At 39.5% G+C, this 21,498-nt stretch overlaps 1 protein-coding gene across 1 annotated transcript in view; it reads right to left on the reverse strand.

Annotated features, from left to right (window-relative positions):
- Nucleotides 1-6,304: 6,304 nt before the first annotated feature.
- Nucleotides 6,305-21,498, reverse strand: part of LOC126262189 (dystroglycan 1) — a 280,598-nt gene continuing 265,404 nt past the window's right edge. Inside the window, exons 8-15 of the mRNA XM_049958600.1 lie at nt 18,831-19,118; nt 14,570-14,716; nt 13,729-14,009; nt 10,240-10,386; nt 9,805-10,156; nt 8,793-9,035; nt 8,499-8,669; nt 6,305-8,412 (exon numbers count right to left, since the gene is read on the reverse strand). Of these exons, the coding sequence (XP_049814557.1) occupies nt 7,480-8,412; nt 8,499-8,669; nt 8,793-9,035; nt 9,805-10,156; nt 10,240-10,386; nt 13,729-14,009; nt 14,570-14,716; nt 18,831-19,118 (2,562 nt within the window). The 3' untranslated portion in view covers nt 6,305-7,479. The remainder of the gene's footprint in view (nt 8,413-8,498; nt 8,670-8,792; nt 9,036-9,804; nt 10,157-10,239; nt 10,387-13,728; nt 14,010-14,569; nt 14,717-18,830; nt 19,119-21,498) is intronic.

Genomic DNA, 21,498 nt, shown 5'->3' on the forward strand with positions numbered 1-21,498 from the left:
TACTCTGAGATGAAGAGATTGGCACAGGAGAGGAATTTATCGCGGGCCACATCAAAAATGGTTCAAATGGCTCTGAGCACTATGGGACTTAACATCTGTGGTCATCAGTCCCCTAGAACTTAGAACTACTTAAACCTAACTAACCTAAGGACATCACACACATCCATGCCCGAGGCAGGATTCGAACCTGCGACCGTAGAAGTCGCGCGGTTCCGGACTGCGCGCCTAGAACCGCTAGACCACCGCAGCCGGCGCGGGCCACATCAAACCAGTCAGAAGACTGGTGACTCAAAAAAAAAAAAATTGTGCCTTGAATGCTCACACTATAATGGACAGTTACCTGGCCCCTAACGCCCAAGACTTCACACACTAGTGATTTAGCAATAGCAGCCATCCTTCAGCAAGAGATCGATGGTTGCAATCAACCCTTGCGCTGCTTCTCCTGTAAGCTCACCAAGACACAGTGCACGTGATTGGCTTTGGCTGACAACCAGGAGTTACAGGCTGTTTACGAGTCCATACAGTATTTCCGAGATGATACTGAAGGACGCCCCCTTGTCATTTACAAGTTCCACAGGCCCCTAGCTGAGACCATCCATAGCCACCCAAGGACAATTGCCTCTGCTGTTACCATCACCTTGAATACATTGTGCAATTCACTAAGGACGTCTGTCACGTGAAAGGCGCAGACAGCATAGTCACTGACTATTTGTCATGCACGGGCACCTTCTTAGCCATGATCGACTTCGAGAAGCTCATGCAAACTCGAACATGACAACCCTCAGCTATAGGTCATCTTTAACGATGCCTCCTCCACCCTCACCATTGAGCGAAATTTTATCACTGGTTCAACCCGCCCTGTCCTTTGCAACATATCACATGGGTGCACACACCTGCTCGTCCCACAACCACAGAATTATTTTCGACCTGTTTCACAACCTCGCCTCGCCCCCTTCCCCCCCAGTGTCAAGTCTGCTACTTGCCTTATTACTGAGCAGTCTGTTTGGCCGCATCTTAAGCAAGACTGCAGGTTGTGGGTGAGGGCTTGTGTACTGTGCCAGCAATGGAAAATCACCCAGCACACGCAGCCCTCTCTAGGCACCTTTCAGATACCAAAGGGACGCTTCCAATACATTAATGTTGACCTGGTCAGCCCCCTACTCCCATCTGGCAACTCCTGCATTGTTGACTGGGTAACACAGTGTGTTGGGGCTATCCCCATCCAAGCCATCACTGCTCAAACAGTTGCCAGATATGTCTACTTGGCTTGTGCAATTCAGCTGCCTTGCCTTCATAACTATGGACCGAGGCGGGCAATTTGAGTTCTTGCCGTTTGCCAAAATCTGTGAACTATGTGGCATTACCTGTTACAGAACCACTGCTGCTTTATGTGCCATGGAGGTGACTGGTCTGATGCATTCCTGTGGGTGCTGCTGTTGTCCGCATGGCATATTTTTTTATACGCCTCAATAGCTCACTAGCCGAGATTTTATATGGCGAGACACTATCCCTCCCTGGTGATCTTATCTCTTCAAACTTCCCATTATGCCAAGCTCTCTCACTTTCTTGATTGACAGCATCCAGTGCCACATTGCCAACTTCCATGTTCTCCCCCTTCCCCCATACCACTCCTAAAATGTTCGTCTCCAAAGATCTAGTCACGTGTGACCATGTCGTGCAGGATGATGATACTGTCTGCACCACATTCCAGCCCTCATTCTCAAACCTGCATAGAGTTCTCCAATGTGGCCCCAACACCTATGACATTCTGCTTAATGGCAAACCAGTTACGGTCTCCATCAAGTGACTAAAACATGCCTGGTAGCTTATCGATGAGCCACCTGATAGGGACTCTCCCATCATGGTCGCTACCTCCCCTACTCTTGACTCTCCTTCCCTTGCAGTTGCATCCCCTCCTTTCCAGACGCTACTTGACATTCGTTGCTTCTGCCCAGAGGATCTTAGCCTCAAGGATACAGAGAATGAGCTGGTAGTCACAGCAGCTTATGATGACTGCACAGTATTACCTGAGTCCCTGGTACCCCATTTCTGAGAAGTTCTCCCCTTAACCGATAAAGCCAACACCCGCAACTCTGCACGCACATTTCACCGATGATGACCACCTGGCCATCTAATCCACTTGCCCGCCCCTTCTGAACAACGAGCTCCTTACAGACCCAACTGATGCACACATAATGGGGGATACATCTTCCTCCTCTCCCATGCTCACCTAAGTGGGCTGCACCATTCACACCCAGCACCCTCACCAGTGCTTAACACCCCCCCCCCCCCCCAGTTGTCACCTCCCCATCGGGCTCTCTACACCAACATTAGCATTGCTGGCCAGACAAAATGGCTCTTAGTCTTGTCGCTGGTGGTTAATTTGTTGATGGTAGCAGTGTCCAGTTCATTCTGTGACTTGAGTGTGTTATATTGTATCCATGTATATATCAAGTTTCTCCAAAATAGTGTTGTTCTATAATTTTTCCTTTTCTTTTTCCCACTATCAAATTCCAGTCAGCCAGCAGTCTTTCTTAACAAGTTAATGGAGTTTTATTTGATTTTGTGTTTATTTTATGCTTAACAAGGACATGTAATAGAAGAAATGTTTAAACTTCTATCATCAGGTGGATTTATGCGGGTTAATGAGGCATATATATGTTGTGTTATAACTTTTGGGTAATGTGGGACTGTCTCCAGCAGTCACAGGCTCCTTTCATTGTTGGTTATGCATTAGATATGTGGCAATGTTTCATTCAATATCAGTAACAGTCATGGTAAAGCCCAGTTAAAAAATGCTTGTACTTAAAGTAGTGAACATTTGTTCTTCCTTTGATGGAGCAGTTGTGTCATTTTTAAGCTCTCGGCACACAATCATGTTAATGTGATAGCAATATGTAATAAATATACATATCTAAGGTATCCAATGGAGAGCAGTTTCATGTGAGAAAATGAAACAAATTTTGGGAAGTTTACAGCAATCAGTTCACTTGTTGTTTGAGTAGTTCCTTTTCATTAATAATATATGTAACCTCAAAATGGTTATCTGAAATGACCTAAAGGAAATATGAATTAAATGAAACATTGAGAATGTGAAACAAAAAAAATTACAAACAAAAATGAGGATAGCGAACCCTCACCTACAGTTGATCAATGGGTGCCACTTCCACAAATGTAACACATAAATTTTCACTAGCTTTTGATTGTGAACATTACTCTCCTGCTTTTTCTCTTCCTTCTTAACATGTAGAAGCATAATGTTCTTTTTCTGAATGTTTCACATACATAACTGTTTCTATGAAGTTGTATGTGTATGCACCAATCAGCTGCATGTGAATATTGTAAGGCAACCATGTAATTCTGATTGAAGTCAAATTATACATTTACAAAATATGATGTTTTATTCACACAACTTGTTTCAGCTGAACTGCAAATCATTCTTAACTGAAACACACACTTAAGTTGAAGTGGTTGTGTGAATAAAACAAAATAATTCACACTTTCAGTGCTTGATTTCAATAACCATACAATCAACTGTTGCAGACAAACTCCAGTACTTTAAGGAATGGCAAATCAACAGTTTTCGCAGGAACAAGGCAAAACCATCAAGTATTAAGAAAATATCCTTCTTATGCAAGTAGACAGTTACTTTTAAGACCATTCTAATTCTGAACTTAACAGACAGATGTAGGCCAGTTCATAAAATTAGAATCAGAGCAGTTTCATTATCTTGATTTGCAATTTGAGAATTTATCCAACAATAAGTTATTGGATGGCCTACACCTTCAACCAGAAAGATGCTGTGTGCTTATATGGTCTTGGTAAATGTCTGCTTCTAAATTATTAATTTTCTAAAAATGGGGCAGGAGAAAATTTATATTTTAGGAAACACATTAACTCATAGATTACTGTTCATTTTTTATGGTTCTGTGTGCAAAAGTAAATTAAATATGATGTTCTTTAAAATTTGAAATTTCATAGCTGGTAATATCACACTTATCAAAACATTCATTCAGAGCTGTTAGGCCATGGTTGAATGGATTTCTGGGAGAAATCTGCTGTTTCATCCCTATCTATGGAGGGCATCTTCAAGGAAGGTTGTAGCTTCTACAAATGTCTGATTCACACCCTGGCTCACTACTCACTGCAGCAAAAGTTTATTTCCATGTGCTGCTGCACAGAGGCATGAAGTCTCATTTTTTTTAAAAACTCTAGCACAACTGGCTGTTATCCATTTCTGTCATCTGCTACTGCATTGTCCCATGATGGAAGATTGCTGGGCACCATCTTCAGCACCAGAATCCAGATACTATTCAGTTTTGTACCCTTCATCTTCCTAATAAAATTTCTGGCATCCTTATCACCTCTCTGTATATATGTTAAAATGAACAGTAAAGTCTATCACAATATTTGCTCATGGCTGCTAGGACATGTCTTATGAACTCAAATCTGATGGTCTCATGGCTGCAAAGCATGTTCCACAACAGCTAATTTATCCATTCCTTCCCTTCAACAGTTGACCCTACGGTCATTACTTTTTATCACTCTTTTGATAATAAACACACATATCTACAAATTCATAGTATTCTGTAAACTACTACTTTTTCCAGTAGCTTGTGAGCATCCTTGGCCAACATAATATTTTTTATTTTTATTTTATTTTTTTTTTTTTATGGGTGGCATTGTAGACTGTGGTGATGCTCCAGTTTTTCAAGGTCTCTTCTGTATGGTCAGTGATATCTTTAGTGAATGGCAAGAAAATTTTGGATTTCACAGATAGCTGCATGTCAGTAAGATCTTTACATCACCATCTTAACATTCTTATTTCAGCATATGGATACCTCTTATTTAGCAACATTCTGATAAGCTATTCCAGATCTGTGTTGAGCAATTCCTGTTTGCAGATATTCATCACTTTATCCACTAATGTTTTTATAACACTGGATGGTGATCTGAACCCTTGTGTAGGTAATGTCCATATCTATCTAAAAACAAAGATGATGTGACTTACCAAACGAAAGTGCTGGCAGGTCGATAGACACACAAACACACACACAAAATTCAAGCTTTCGCAACCAACGGTTGCTCCATCAGGAAAGAGGGAAGGACAGGGAAAGACGAGAGGATGTGGGTTTTAAGGGAGAGGGTAAGGAGTCATTCCAATCCCGGGAGCGGAAAGACTTACCTTAGGGGGGAAAAAGGACAACTATGCACTCGCGCGCGCGCGCGCGCGCGCGCGCGCGCACACACACACACACACACACACACACACACACACACACACACACATATCCATCCGCACATACACAGTCACAAGCAGACATTTTCCATGTATAGCGTTTTTGGCATACTGGTACACTCAATCTCTTAACTAGGGAGCAAGAAACCAGTCTAAGTGCTTTGAGGTCCTCCAGCAAGTATGTACGTGTACAAACATTTCGTATCAAGAGTTGGACATAAATCACAGTTTTCATGACATGCTATTCTCATTCTAAAATAAAGAAATATTATTCATCTGACATGCAGTCTACCTTAATAAATGGTGTATTAGCTCTCACATTGACTAAAAAATGCATGACAGCAGTAGAAGTAAGAAAGTTAGAGTAGAATGGGTCTTGGGCATCAAGACGATCAGAGATGGGGCATTAGTTCAGATTTGATAGAAGCACGGAAGGACCTTGGCTATGGCCCATGTGGAAGTGCTCTCTAGAAACTATATAAAGCTCAGATCATGGTTATCACTTAAACCAGAGTGACCAATGTCACTGGAACTGTTAAAAAAATCAGAAAATATACACCAAAATTTATGTGACAATTTGAACAGATAAAAATCTGTATTTTCTAGTTTTGAAAATTTTCCCATTGTGGCATATTGCATCCAAAGAGAAGTCTGAATGACCTCATTTTGTGTCTGGCTTAACATGGAGTTATTGAGGAAAAACAGTTGTGCAGTATGATTATTGCAAATGAAACCTGAATCTGCAGCAAAGCATGTCCGTTATATGTAAGTGGTTATCTCTATCTTTACTCCTTCCATTGAACATATTGCATTCACAATGGCCAATATAGTCTTTCATAAGAATTCAACACAACCTGGAAATGATTTAAAGAAAATGAATACATCAGGGACCATTCTGCAGTAGGGCTTTTCATAACTACAAGTTCACAATTTCACCTGTACATCATAAATTGCTCAGTGAGGCACCTCAGTTCCATACATACAATTGAGTCTTAATTGCATGCCATATATATTATGAATCAAGGGACAGTAATGAAAGACACAGTTACATTAAAAATGCGAAACACAAAATGGTACTTCTAAATTTATTTTCCACTTTCATTCTACATTTTTACTTCTGTATCTATGTGACAATAAAAATCAAATACAAAAGATTATAATTTGGTTTCAGCTCATGACATTTTTTAAGAACACACACAGCCCATACATTCATCACATAGTCTTCCATTCACTTAACTTACACACAATTTAAAAATAAAAATAAATCTATATTCAGCATGTTTATAACAGACAATTCAGACTGGGAGTTGATGATAAACATTGCTTCTTCTTGTGAGCTTCCTTCAATAATTAACTTACTGAAGGAGCCAGGAAGGGAACAACTTGAAACACTGTGGCTATGAATGTCCTTTATGAGCAAGAATTTGGACAAATTGTTATGTTTCGTTTTCAGATGGTCCATTGTGATATGACACAGTTACATATAGTTATATATGACTTTCACAACAGTATTACAATGTAGTATGCCACAAGTAACAATGCTCAAGTATTTAAAATCAACATTGGTAACTTGTCTACACTTATATTTTCTGATCCTTCAAACAACTGGCAACTGAAAATTACAATTTTATTGACAGTATAGCATGGTTGGATGCCAAATTACTGTTCAAGTACATGTATGTCTGTTTCTTAAGGCATCATTTCATGAATACAAAAACAATCAGTAAATGTGCTACGAATAGAACATAAGTAATTGGCACTGGTATTTGGACACACAAGCCAGTGGCCAATTTCCATATCAAAACTACAATATTGGTAGCAGTTAGTTATCTCTCTTCATATAAAAAGCTTTACAGATTTTAATTACCATAAAATAATACAACCTATCACTTATGAATAATAGAGGTAAGCTTATTTCACAAAGCATATCACTCCTCTTTTTTTGGCAGTGTTATAATCTACAAACACTTACCTCACTCTACTCTGTTATAACAGTATTAAGTTCTGTTCACTTCATTTCCATATTAAAATTAGGATACAGATACTCAGGACTAATTATTGAATTATTGCATTGTAGTGCAACGGAGTTCCTGCACTGCATATGTATTGTCAAGTCATGCTTAAATGGAGCCAAGTGTGGTACATGGAAGGCACCAAGTGATTGATTATATGTCTGTCATCTCCACTAAAGCACTGTGAAGAAATATGTGCAAGTAACAGAGAAGGCAAGGAGTCTTATGTTAAGGAGGCACATAAGGAGGTGGTTTTCTGTAAGTCGGCGTGGGTTTGGGACGGTTTTGGCGTCCAGAATCTCGACTAGTTGTGAAAGGAGGCGGCGGCTGGTACGGTGTGTCGTCAGTAGCCGTATTATTCTCTCCCAACAGTGGGTGAGCAGCTGTTGGTGGCGCACTAGGCTCTGCTTCACTTCGCTGATATTCTGGTGGTGGAAGAGGTGGTTTTTCGTCCTTCATGATCACAGGACTCTTGTTCTCTGGCTCGGGTCGCTCCTCGAGTTCATCTTGGAATATCACCGGTATTCCCTTATTACGGAAAGTCTGACGCTCGTCTTCATCACCCACACTCAGTTTGCCACGTCTTCTCCTTCGGTACAGCACACATGCAACAATCCCAGCCAGTAATATCATGCCTACAATAATCACAGCTGGTACAATAAAAGTAATGAGGTATTCATCTGAAGATCCTACAGCTGCTTCTTCAAGTGGTGGTACTTTTTCCTCGATAGGATGTATCAAGGTAAACTCTCCTTGGCATATCTGTGCTGGTATTACCTCTATTTCTTCCACAGGGAATTCTGGGCCGAGGACCATACCCACACGATCTGATATACTATGATCATTATTCAATAAAATTTTTCTCAGTTTTCTAATTTCATCCTCTGGACACACAGAGGTATTCAGTGTCCTGTTGTGCCATGTAACAATTGTTGAACCTTCTATTATGTCACTTAAAGCAATTGCAGAGGCATCGTTGTCTCCAAAAAGATCACATAATTTCTCAATAAACTTTCTTTTGTCTGAAGCACTGCTTTTAAATTTATTATATGGGACATCCAACTTCATTCTGAATTCAACATTGTAATTAACTTTCCTTGCAGGCTTTACTTCTACAGTCAGTACATCATGTGCAGTTAACCCTCCTTTATCTTCACACACCTAAAAAGAGAGCAAACAATTATTTCAGTTTTTTGAAACTCTCAGAATCTGATGAGAAAAATAAACAAAATTATGCTTTCACTTACCAGATGGTATTCCTTGCTGCCTTCATCACCTGGCATTGGGATTCCATAAAATTCCTGATTCTTTGTATCAAACTGAAGCCAGTTGTCTGAAGAAATTTTGTTCAGCTCTAATGTAAGCAAGTTAAGATGCATATTACGGACATTTCCTTCTTCTGGATCATAAAATGAATCCTGTGAACAAGTTAAAACATAATGTAGTTTCTGATTAGTTAATAGAAATTGGTATATGAAACTGTTTGTGAAGACAGCAGCAAAGTTGCTTTAATTAACTATGGGGACATTTTTTTGTCTTACCTCAGGTACAACAACAATCAGCAACTCTCCAACAACTGCTTCAATATGATCAATTGGATTCCTAGGTACAGGAGGGAAGTTCTCAGTAGTGCTTGGTGGAGGCACTATTGGCTGATCTGGTTTTGATGGTGGTTCACATTGTCCAATTCCTCGGTATGACACTTTTTTCACTTTAATGAAATCATGTGCAAGAAGATCTCTTAGTGCCTTTGACGGTTCACCCTCTTCATTTGCAGTTAATCTCTGCAAATGGAAAAAGCAAACAAAAACATATAGTCTCTAAACAGAATACAACTGAAACAAGATGCTTTTTCCTTTTGAAACCATTACTCAACCATGTGATGAGGTTTCCCCTTTGCGTAACTTACTAACATAACAGAGTAACACACTATATTGGCTACAACTTTTCCTGCTGCATTGTCTGCAAAAAATAATCTAATCACCTTTTACTGTCAAATACTTTCCTTCAAGGCACCTGGACAACAAATTTAAGGTAACTGCAAAAAATATGCATGTACCACCAAGTCTGTTCTATTTCAGGCTCTGCATGCTAGAGGCTAAAAAAAGACACACTTCATGGCTAACTTCTACCTCCCTGGTGGTACCATAACAAGCTCTGTCTACATTAATATCACTAACCATGAACAGTATTTTTCAGTTCAATAGCGGTCTCCCCTTGAATTCTAAAATATTCCTCCCCATCTTGCTTGAAAACTCATGGATACCACATGCATGCAATGATAAGCTGTCTCTGTAAACACACTGAAGATATTGCAGAGGTCTTCAAAAAAGAGCAAATATCCTTCCTACCACTTCCACATCTCATGGGCCATATCCAGGATATTAGACCATACCTGTGACCCTGTTGCATTTTGAGACAATGTACTGAAATAGAGTCTGAGAGATTTAAATACAGCATATTATATCTAATATATGACACATCTACTAGAAGCCATCATTAAAAAAATACCTATCTTTCAATGCTATATTATGTTGCACTGTTTATTCTTACCTTATATAATCTATCTATTTCATCTTTTGGGCAATGTGATCTTGGCAAGGAATCATTTGTCCATGTGAATATGATAGGATCTGTCACTGTCAAATTTCTAACAGTTACTCTGCTGGTATCTGGATCTCCATAGAGTGCTGCCAGACTGTCCAGTACTCTTAGTTGCCAATCAACTGCTGTTGGAAATTCATATTTCTTTTCCAGTCGCAAATGGAGAGTGAATTCATGGTTAACAGTACGTCTTCCTTTGTGATGTTGAACCAATATCTCTAAATTGTCAGAGACAGTCTTTCCTTCTCTATCCATTGCTTCAATTACAAAGGTCCACCTTGACACTTGCTCCTCCAATGGCCTGCAGAATGTATTCAGATGAGATGAATAACTAACAGGTTAACAATCATAGTCTAAAAACGCTTAACAAAGTTTTCAACTCACAAAGCATAGACTTCTTGTTTTTCTCTGTCAAACTGCACCCAGTATGTTGGAGGCACCAACGTTCCTTCAAGAGTCTTAAACATGAGCCTTAAGTTTCTTGTATTGCCATCTTCCAAATCTGAGAAAACATCCTCTGGTATAATGTGCCTGCAAAATTAATGAAGAGGTAAGTATATGATATGAAGATATGAAGAAATGAAAGCACTCCAAGGATTACCTTCCAGCACAATCAAGTATGGATAAATTCAAAACAACAAAAGTTCCAAAAAGTCTTAACATACATTACACCATGTTTGTATGGATTCCTTGAGATGATATATAAATAGGAAAAATTGACCATCATCTATCACAAACCTCTCAGTGGTGTTTCTGATCCCATTCCTCTAAAGTCTTAAGCAAGAATGTGCACAAAACAACATTTAACTTCTTCACGAGAAGTGTCTGCAATATACTACATTAAAGTCAGTGTTAACATGTTGTCTCTACACACTTTTTGGGAGATACTGCGACTTCAAAGAATATACACAAACACTACAAAGTATCATTAATATCTGTGGAGGCTTTACATTGATGTAATCCTTGCATGTTGTAGTTTTACTGTTTGTAACCATTCTGACTGCATTTCACATGACATTTGCTTACCTCCGCCATCAAAGACAACACCTCGCTCATGCCCACAATTGCACTTTGGAATATTGTCTTTCTACATTTGACTATCAATTTACTTCCCAGGATTTTTTTCCTTCAAAGATGTTCCATATAAAATAATCAAGCCAATTTATATCTTCAGTTCATTTACATTTTCTTGCTTTTATACTGTTACTCAAAGTCCTTATATATTTAGTACAAGGAACAACCACAGTTTTATTTATCACCTTGAAAAAATAAAGCTATGTAATCAATTTTTGATAGTTTTCAGATACCACTCTGCAGTCTTAGCACACACTGAAATCCCCATGCCTGAGTACTATAGCACACTGCTATAGGAGCTAAAATAAAATAGCAGAGCTCTTTGATAAAGTGACATTCATTTTTAGGAGAAATGTTGCAGCTGTGTCAGGCCAATCCATGTGGCTTCTTCAATTATCTGAATTGGCCTGATACAGCTGCAACATTTCTGCTACTGCCAAAAATGAATTACTGCACACTGATTCACTTTATCAATGGGCAGTACTATTTTGCTTTGTCTCCTACGACACTGTGCTATAGTACTCGGGCATGGGGTTTTTAATGTGAAGTAAAAACATTTATCTGCAAATTACAGAATTTGATTGAGAAAACCTCTGGCTACTGAAGGAGTTTACTATGCTACACATATTACAATTTATGAATGAGAGACGCAAGCCCCACATCTCTTCATGATGTCAAAATTCTGGAACTGTCAATACACTATCATGCTGCATTACTGTACTGCATCACAATAGCTGCCTACTAAAATGGTGAAACAGATTTATTTATTTATTTATTGTATGGGAAACATTACAAGTTTTTGAACCAGGATAGCTGTACATATACAAAGATTACTAAACCTCTACGTACAAAAACTACAACACAACTCTACAGCACAATATAATACGAATGACAACAGCTACAAACAAATATCAAAATCTTATATAGTTTATCACTCCTGTCATTCAGCACCACTGGCACAAGATGGCAATGAAGATTTGCCCCACTTGTGGGAGAGTCTCCACATCTTCCATGGCACTTTCAGATGCAATTCAAAGTAGACCAAATTGCCCAAGGCTGGTCAAATTCAAGAGCTTCTCCTGGATGCAGGGCATTTTTAGGCATTGTGGAGTACAGGTTTGTTGTCAGCAGCATGTACATTCACTAATGATATTGAATTCATTTTCGGAATGAGTCCTGGCTGTGACAAGAGCGAGATGTCTTTAACTTAATCTTTTTTTGCTCCACATGGGATGTAGTCGAAGGTCTTTTTTATTGTCATGGCAAGGTTGACACTAAGGATTTGATATTCATGTGTTGAGACAAATTCAAGACAGTTCATTTACTGATTCAGACTGTCTTACTGTAAAAGCCATGAATGATAAAAGTACACTTTGGTTTCCATTGTTAAGTTACCACCACCACCACCACCACCTTAACTTCTCAGCGAGCTATGGCATCTGGACTCCTTAGCAACAAGTTAAATCTATTAGACTGTTCACATGTCTACTGTCCAGCTCTGAATTACCTAGTGACTTGTTGCAATTTGCACTGTCTAAATGCTGTTAAAATCTGGGTTAGCCATGTTAAAATCTGGGTTAGCCAACAATGCCATCTCTCGGGTAGCTTCCCACAGAATGTACACACATTATCCTGTAAAGCACCCAGCACTTCTATGAAGTTTTGACACTGTCTCCAAGCCTCCCATCTGATCTGACCACCTAAGAAGTGGTCAAACAGGATGAGCTACCTTACAATGAATACACTGAAACAAAAATTGTACAAATTGACAATGAAGTCACAGACCCAGTTGGTGAGTTTTTGTATTTAGGGCAGTTTAAGATTACTGAATGAGCAGCAAAACAAATAAACAGATGAATACAAATGGCTTGGAGTGGTTCTAGCAAACGTAACAGACTTTTTACAACTTAAGCTTCTGATGTGTCTGAAACAGGAACTTCACTAACTGCATGTATTACTAGCTTTGAATTAAGGCAGCAACACACACACCATCACTATGAAAACTATTCAAAAACTGAGTTTCGCTGAAGAGATTAATGCTGGGAATCAGAGATGGATAAACAAACCAGTTATTCAGGGACAAACCTGAGTTGAAGGTATAATATGATTGTAACAAAAACAAAAGGAAGTGGGTAGGTAATGCAACCAGGCCAATAGATGACAAATAATTTAAGGAATTACTTTGTTGGGGACCAAGATAAAGCTAAACACATAGGCTATGGCCTAATGGAAGGGAGTAGATGGTATTAGAAACATGTTGGAGCAATAATGACACATATAACTGCGGACCATAACACGTAGACGAGAGTTGTGAGGCATTTATCTGTATTGGATGCCAAAAGCTGATAATTGCACTCATTCTGTCTACTGCTATCATTCAGATAGGAAGTATGAAGTCAAAAGGTATCACAATAACTGAACCATTTCTTCCAAGATGGCAGTTATCCCTAATTCAGTTCATCCTTCACGAGTATTAATATATCATTTAGTGATATGAATATAATAGAAGGAAACATTCCACGTGGGAAAAAATATATCTAAAAACATAGATGATGTGACTTACCAAACGAAAGCACTGGCACGTCGATAGACACACAAACAAACACAAACAAACATACACACAAAATTCAAGCTTTCGCAACAAACTGAGGCAACAGTTTGTTGCGAAAGCTTGAATTTTGTGTGTATGTTTGTGTGTCTATTGACATGCCAGCACTTTCGTTTGGTAAGTCACATCATCTTTGTTTTTAAATATATCATTTAGGATGGATAAAATAAAAGTGTTAATATATCTCATACCTGAGGGCTTTACCAGCCGTTATGGGTAGTTTGCGAAGTCTGTGCTCAATTGTAGGAGGGATGTTTTTCACACCATATTCAATATCTTCATCTGTTGGTTTTGGCAGAGGGACTGCTTTCTCAGAAGTAACTGCAGGAAGTGGAGGTGTTGGCTCTTCTTCTGTGGTTGATGCTAGTGATGTGCTGCTTGTATCACTGAAGCTGGTGTTAATACTGCTACTGGTGAAACTGGTTTCATTAGAACCAAAACTACTACTCCAAGTTGGAAGAGGTTCAGTCACCTGGTGGACAAAAAATGGTTGTCATTTTATAATATAAATACTTTGGTAGTAACATATTATGAGAAATTATATTTGAAGTAGTGTACTTGTGTACTGAGTAACAAAGCATAGGCAAACTTTCTGCATAACAATCTAGAGAAAACGTTAAGTAGAAATTTAAAAACTGTTTTCTTTTGTAATAATGTTAATATTTTACTGAACTTTGCTTTTAATATTGCACAGTGATAAATAAGACTAGTTAACTGCCTTTATTGCAGGCTTTTGTTAAATTCGGTAATATATGTGGTGTATGTTCTTTCATCACATTCCTTATCTCAGTGTGATTGTGGTTGGCTTATGTGTTGCTAACGTTCAGTCTTATCTAAACACAAGATACTAAAAAAAAACTAATTGATTCAATATGAGTGCCACCAATCTGTTCAGACTTTTTCTGCAATTTTATTTTATCTGCGAGCAAGATACTTAACAAAAAATATGTATGTATTCTGATAGTAAACATTTTTAAGATTTTATTGTTAATATTTTAAATATTTCTATTTTATTTTCAGAGCAAGACATACCTGCGTACTTGGAGACTCTGGTGAGGATGATGGCTCAACCTCAGTTACAAAAACTGGTGTAGCTGATGGTACCACCTCTGCTTCATACACTCTGCTGGGTTCCACCAAAACCTCCATGCTCATTAAATTGGTAGGTCTGATGGGTATCTAAAACAGAGTTTCAGAATTCTACAACAACAATTTATCAAAAACAGGTAATGAGATATAATGAATTAGGAATAAAATCTGTCTACAGGTGTGGATGCAGTCCATGGGGCCATGCTTTACTCCTTATGCAAATCACAGTGTCTTATTGTATGTTAACATACAAGCAATCTTTTCAGTATTTCAGAAATTTCAGAAATGATCTTTTTGTGAAATAGTATCATGACTGTTCAGAATAACAGCAGTCACAATACAGTATATAGTAGGTAATCTCATTTACACCGTAAAATTAACAAGTGACCTGAGATTGAAGTATTGGAAAAGGACAGCATTGTGTAAAACATTTTCAGTTTACTTCTTATATCAGATCTGGGTAAAACCTCCAGCTTTCAAAGAAATCACCCCTCATCTTCATCAGGAAGAACTGATTGTTGTGGCTGCTGTTGTAGTGATTATTTAAAGCCCATAGATAGTTTGTAATTGGTAGGCATGCATCATCATTATTATGCTGTGCTGACAGTGTCCATGTCTGCACTGGTAGTGCCAGCACTCTATCCAGAAAATAATGAATAACCATGTGGTGATCTACATACTCTGCACTTTCTACACTACTACATCTGGCAGAATACATAGCATCCTGGGAAGAAGAGGTGTAAGATCTATTTTCCAACCACCAAAGAAGGTAAAGAAGATGCTGTGCCCCATTAAGGACAACCTCAGTCCCAGTAATGCTGGAATTTACAAGGTTCTTAGTGAGTGAAGAAGCAACTACAATGGTCAGCCTGTCTATACCACTGCCAGCTGTTGTGCAGAACACCAAAGGCACATTAAAGATTAAAAACTTGGGAAATAAGCAGTTGTTGAACACAGTCTCACTAATGAACACAGAATAATGTCTGATGAAACTAAAGTCTTGTCCCACACTTCTACATACTGGCATTCTGTTACCAAAGAATGCTACAGAAATTAGAATATATGGAAACAACTATAACTGGGGCTGTGGCTATCAACATCTATGTACACGTCCACAAGTCATCTAATGGTACATGGTGGAGGGTAATTTGTGTTCATTGTCACTTCCCCCTTCACCTGTTCCAGTTGCAAATGATTTGTGAGAGAAATGATTGCTGGTAGGTCTCTGTATGGGCTTGACTCTCACCGATTTTATCTCCATGGTCTTTTCATGAGATATAGGTAGGAGGAAGCAATACATTGGTTGACTCTTCCAGGAATGTACACTCTTGGAACTTTAACAATAAACCACACTATGTTGCAGAATGCCTCTCTTGCAGAATCTGCCACTGGGGCTGGTGGATCAGCTCTGAGAGACAAATGAGCAGTAACACAATATGTTGCTCTTCTTTGGAGGTTCTCTATTTCCTCTATCAAGCCTATTTTTTATGGATCCCAGTCTGATGAGCAATACTGAAGTATTGGACAAACAAGTATTTTGTAAGTTACTTCTTTTGTTGGTGGACTACATTTCTTGAAGATTCTTCCAATGAATATCAGTGTGGCATCTGCCATACCTGCAGTTATATCTATGTGGCTGTTCCACTTCAGATCACTCTGTACTCATACTCTTAGATATTTTATTGAAGTAAATTCTTCCAGTGAGTGTTCAACAATCATGTAATCAATCAGTAATTGGTCTTTCTGTCTACGTAAATGCAATAAGTTATACTTGTTTATGTTGAATGTCAACTGCCATTCCCTGCACCAAGTGCTGATCCTATGCGGGCCCTCCTCCATTTTTCAACAATTTTGTAACATTGCAACTTCTCTGCATACAACAACATCTGTTAAAAGCCTTGTGGAACTACTGATGCTATAAGATTTGATGCAACAAATAAACTGAGAATGTATCAACACAATAAATGATCTGTTTTGGATGTGACAAATTGTGGGCTTCACCACCAGGGTGTGTGTCGGAGGACACTTTACGTGCCACTGTCATTACCTCCCTTTCCTGTTCCGCTCGCGTATGGTTCGCAGGAAGAACGACTGCCGGAAAGCCTCCGTGCGCGCTTGAATCTCTCTAGTTTTACTTTCGTGATCTCCTTGGGAGGTATAAGTAGGGGGAAGCAATATATTCGATACCTCATCCAGAAACACACCCTCTCGAAAGCTGGACAGCAAGCTACACCACGATGCAGAGCGCCTCTCTTGCAGAGTCTGCCACTTGAGTTTGCTAAACATATCTGTAACGCTATCAAGCTTACCAAATAACCCTGTGATGAAACGCACTGCTCTTCTTTGGATCTTTCTATCTTCTCCGTCAACCCGACCTGGTACGGATCCCACACTGATGAGAAATACTCAAGTATAGGTCAAACGAGTGTTTTGTAAGCCACCTCCTTTGTTGATGGACTACATTTTCTAAGGACTCTCCCAATGAATCTCAACCTGGCACCCGCCTTACCAACAATTAATTTTATATGATCATTCCACTTCAAATCGTTCTGTACGCATACTCCCAGATATTTTACAGAAGTAACTGCTACCAGTGTTTGTTCCGCTATCATATAATCATACAAAAAGGGATCCTTCTATCTATGTATTTGCAATACATTACATTTGTCTATGTTAAGGGTCAGTTGCCACTCCCTGCACCAAGTGCCTATCTGCTGCAGATCTTCCTGCATTTCATGGAGTATAACTGTCACTGAATGACTACATTTATGTGAGGCTTCCAAATATGGTTTTCATAAACTGCTTTCCAGTACCACTTTTAACAGTTCATGTAAAAACTTCAAAATTGATTATGAAAATGCAGTCCAAACTGCTGAATTGTCCCTTCCTCAACTGATATTCATTTTCATGTAAGTGCTCAACTATTCTTGAGATTTGCTTTAGTTGTTGGGCTCCTACTTGCTTTTAAAAATGTTGGCTATCTCAGTGGCGTGGCTTTTGTGTGCCTCAGCAGAAAATGACATACTGAGCAAGAAGTTTGCACCTCCTTAATTGAAGAGAAATGGACACTGTGCTATTTAAATCAGAAACTAAACAACTGATTTCCTGAGGCAATTTATCTAAAATAACTGACAATTGGAAATCTGACATTAGATTGGACTAGCAACATCAATTTTGGCTTTAATGTGTAAACTTATGAATGAAAATGGTTTATGACATTCAGTTTCGATCTTCTGCAAGTTGTGTTGCTTTTATATGTGGTAACTACTCACTCGTCACCAGTCCAAAAACTAGTTTGATGCAGAACTCCATGCTAGCCCATTAAGTGCAAGCCTCTTGATCTCTGCTCAAGTACTGCAACCCACATCCATTATAATCTGCTTACTGTACTCATCTCCTGGTCTCCCTCTACAATTGTATCCCTCACATTCCCCCCCCCCCCCTCCCCCCCATTCTTTCAGTGAAGTTGTGTCACAAATTTATTTTTACCCTCAATTCCATTCAGTACATACAAGTAAGATTTCAAGGAATATGGCTTGAAGTCAATGGTTTTGGGATTGAAGTCAATGGTTTTGAAACCTGTGGGTTTTTTCAGGTGAGTAGTTCATACTTTGGTTGTTTGGTTCATGGCAGTGAGAATTTGAATGGCTTTTTAGAACACCTGAATTCAATCGACCTAAATATTATTCATTTCACGATGGACAAGGAGAAGGGTGGCCACCCTTCCCTTCCTTAATGTGTTGGTCAGGAGGAATGTTGATGGTATTTTGGGAAATGTGTTTATAGGAAGCCTACTCACACTGAACTTTATCTACAGCCTGATAGTTGTCACCATCCAGATCTGCATGAAGGAGTACTTCATGGCATCAGTCTCGTGTGTGTGTGTGTGTGTGTGTGTGTGTGTGTGTGTGTGTGTGTGTGTGTGTGTGTGTGAGTGTGTGAGTGAGAGAGAGAGAGAGAGAGAGAGAGGGGGGGGGAGAGGGAGAGAGAGAGAGGGGGGGGGGTGCGGGGAGAGGGAGAGAGAGAGAGAGAGAGAGAGAGAGACATTGTCCTTTACTTCTTCCATTGACACCCCCCCCCCCCCTCTTGTTTCCAGTACCATATTAATTTGTTATTGCCATCACTGAATCTTTTCCAGGTTGAAAATGGGGCATAGTATCAAGAATGAACTTTGGTGCTTGCACGTATTGATTGTGTTACTTACTAGGACTGGTGTAGGAAGAATTGTGAAAGAATGTACAGGGCTTGTTGGCAGATTATAGCCAGCAGCAACAGATGTGAGCATTGAGCTGAGTTCCGCCTCTGACTCAAGTTGGTCCGCATCCTCCCCATGGTGATGTCTATGAGGATGAGGTGATGCTGTGGCCTCTGGGAATGAAGGTGAAGCCATCGTAGGCACAATTCTGGCTTCAGGAATAGCATCAGTCTCACTTTCAATGTCACCATCATATCCGCTTGGCACGTCTTCATCATCATAGTCACCTGAACCGACCTGAAATGAGATCAGAATGAACATAATGAATACATTTCAGTAAGAGCTATCAAATCTTAAATTCTTTATTTAAAAAAAAAAAAAAAATACACGATGGCACAAAATAATAAAAAGAAAGGCAGTTGCATCCACAAAGAACTATGAAATGTGTTAAATCAAACAGCTGCAAGTAAAAAGCCTGGTGTAAACTCTTTTTACTTTTGCAACTCATATTGTTTTTCTTGCATGAGAAAAATAAGCAATGTAACACATCTCTCATAAAATAATCAAACAATGGAAAATCTGCTTACTTATTTGACCATTTTACTGTTGTGCCTACCTGCAACTCAGCATATCTGCTATATGGTGAGTAGCAATATAAGTAATATAATAAGTTACTTGTACACATTTGTAAACAGCTGTTCCCAGTAAACATCTGGACTTCCTGATAGTTAATGAAGTAAAACTGAAATCACTAAATACTACCTACAGGCTGTGTATCACAAGTGGCCTCTGTAATGGCTGATACTAAGCATTTTGCAGTGATTCCCAGCTTTTGAAATGTGTCTGGCAGAAGATTCACACCATGAACTCAATGACTGAGACTTCAACTGGGTTAAGATCTGGAGAATTTGGGGATCATGAAAGTACTTTCAAATTATGATCGTGTTTGCAGGAACACTGCACTGACAAATAATATCACTGGTTGTCAACCTGAACACTGAGCAGAAAGTGTGACAAAGAGTCTGTCTTATGGCTTTGTTGTGTTCGGTCATTTGTCCTGTGTACACGCTACGCAATAATGAAAGCATTCTACATTGTATCCAGGTTATGTGATTATCCACCATTTTCATCATCTATACCCTGCAGAACTACATTGGTGACCCACACGACCTTGTTTCCATGCAATTTCATCATTTCTGACTATTGTGCAATTATAATGCTGCTGTCGTGCCCCCACTGTGCCATGCAATTTATGCCCGTGGACAATGTTTTTCACGCCAAGAAATTAGACACTACAGGTAACAGCATGCATGAAGCCCACATGATACATAGTGTCAGTGGCATTCCCTAGAACACTACTACTTTAGTGGTCAACACTGCCAAGGAATGAAATGTAACAAACCATGTGATTTATGACCATGTTCAGGACTCTGTTCCTTTCACAAACCAGGCTGCATCCAAACCACAGTAATCCAACTAGTTGGATTCATGCTTACTTGCTTTTGTAGGGACATCAACTGTGTTGGGTACGAATGTGATCACTCTGAACCTCGTGCAGCTGGCTGCATCACCTTCCACGTCACCTACTGCGCATCATGCTGTGTCACATATGACAGTACTTGCTTGGGCATTCTGTCACTACAAACATAGTCTTGGCAATCTACCAGTAACAGGAGAAATCTCAGATTACCACCATTCTGGACAGATCATCCATCATTACGGTTCACCATTGTGGACAATGTTTATGCATAAAATGATGTCATCAGTGATGGCACAAAATTTGTTGCTCTACTACGCCACTTTGGGGGAAACATGCAGACACAGCTCACCAGAGTAATAAATCATCTATCACATCATTTACAATGAAAGTTCATGATAAGACTCCATCACAATTATGATGATGCCTCCATACACATATCAACCTTCAACCTCATGCCCCACCATATGTTATGGACCCTGCGGGTTGCCAGATCCCCCACTAGATATGGTCATTCATAAGCATGAACCACTGGACCTATGCCTTCAACTTGCTGATCGAATATACTCTCACAGACTGTGCATTAATAATATTGATAACAGTGGCAGCTGGCATGACACACAACCACAATGACAATAAAAAGGATGGCCCACCAACAACGAGCTGACCCAATCCTGCATGACTTTCACTGAAGCTGATGTCACCATGCCCAGGCCAGAGCAATGACCTTTGCACACCATCAATGAACTGCCACTTTCCCACCATCTGTAATGCACATGCATCTACACCAGTGTAGAATGTGACAAACTGCATCACATCTGCACCTGTGCAACATGCCCCTGCCCATTCCATGCCTGTGCAGAATCGCTTTTGTTGCTATTGTGCAACATGTGCCAGTTCCACCCACAACTGCCATCCTCCATGTAATTTTCCAAACTACACACTTGGTTCACTGATGCACACTGTTCTGCACAGGATATCTGAGTTGCCTAGATTGCCTTAATGACAGTGGTGGATCACAGCTGACTCATCTCCTTCAACAAAGAACAACTTTTTGCACTTGACTGCAGTAGCGACAAGCTATACCTCACTGACATGGGCTTAGTGGTCAGCACTGTGCTGCCCTCCTCACCAGCCAACCAAAATCTCATACACCCGTTCAGATCTGCACAGCAAATGATTCATCAATCTATATCTATG

This window comes from Schistocerca nitens, chromosome 6, assembly GCF_023898315.1.
Source record: "Schistocerca nitens isolate TAMUIC-IGC-003100 chromosome 6, iqSchNite1.1, whole genome shotgun sequence".
Classification (NCBI taxonomy): Eukaryota; Metazoa; Arthropoda; class Insecta; order Orthoptera; family Acrididae; genus Schistocerca; species Schistocerca nitens.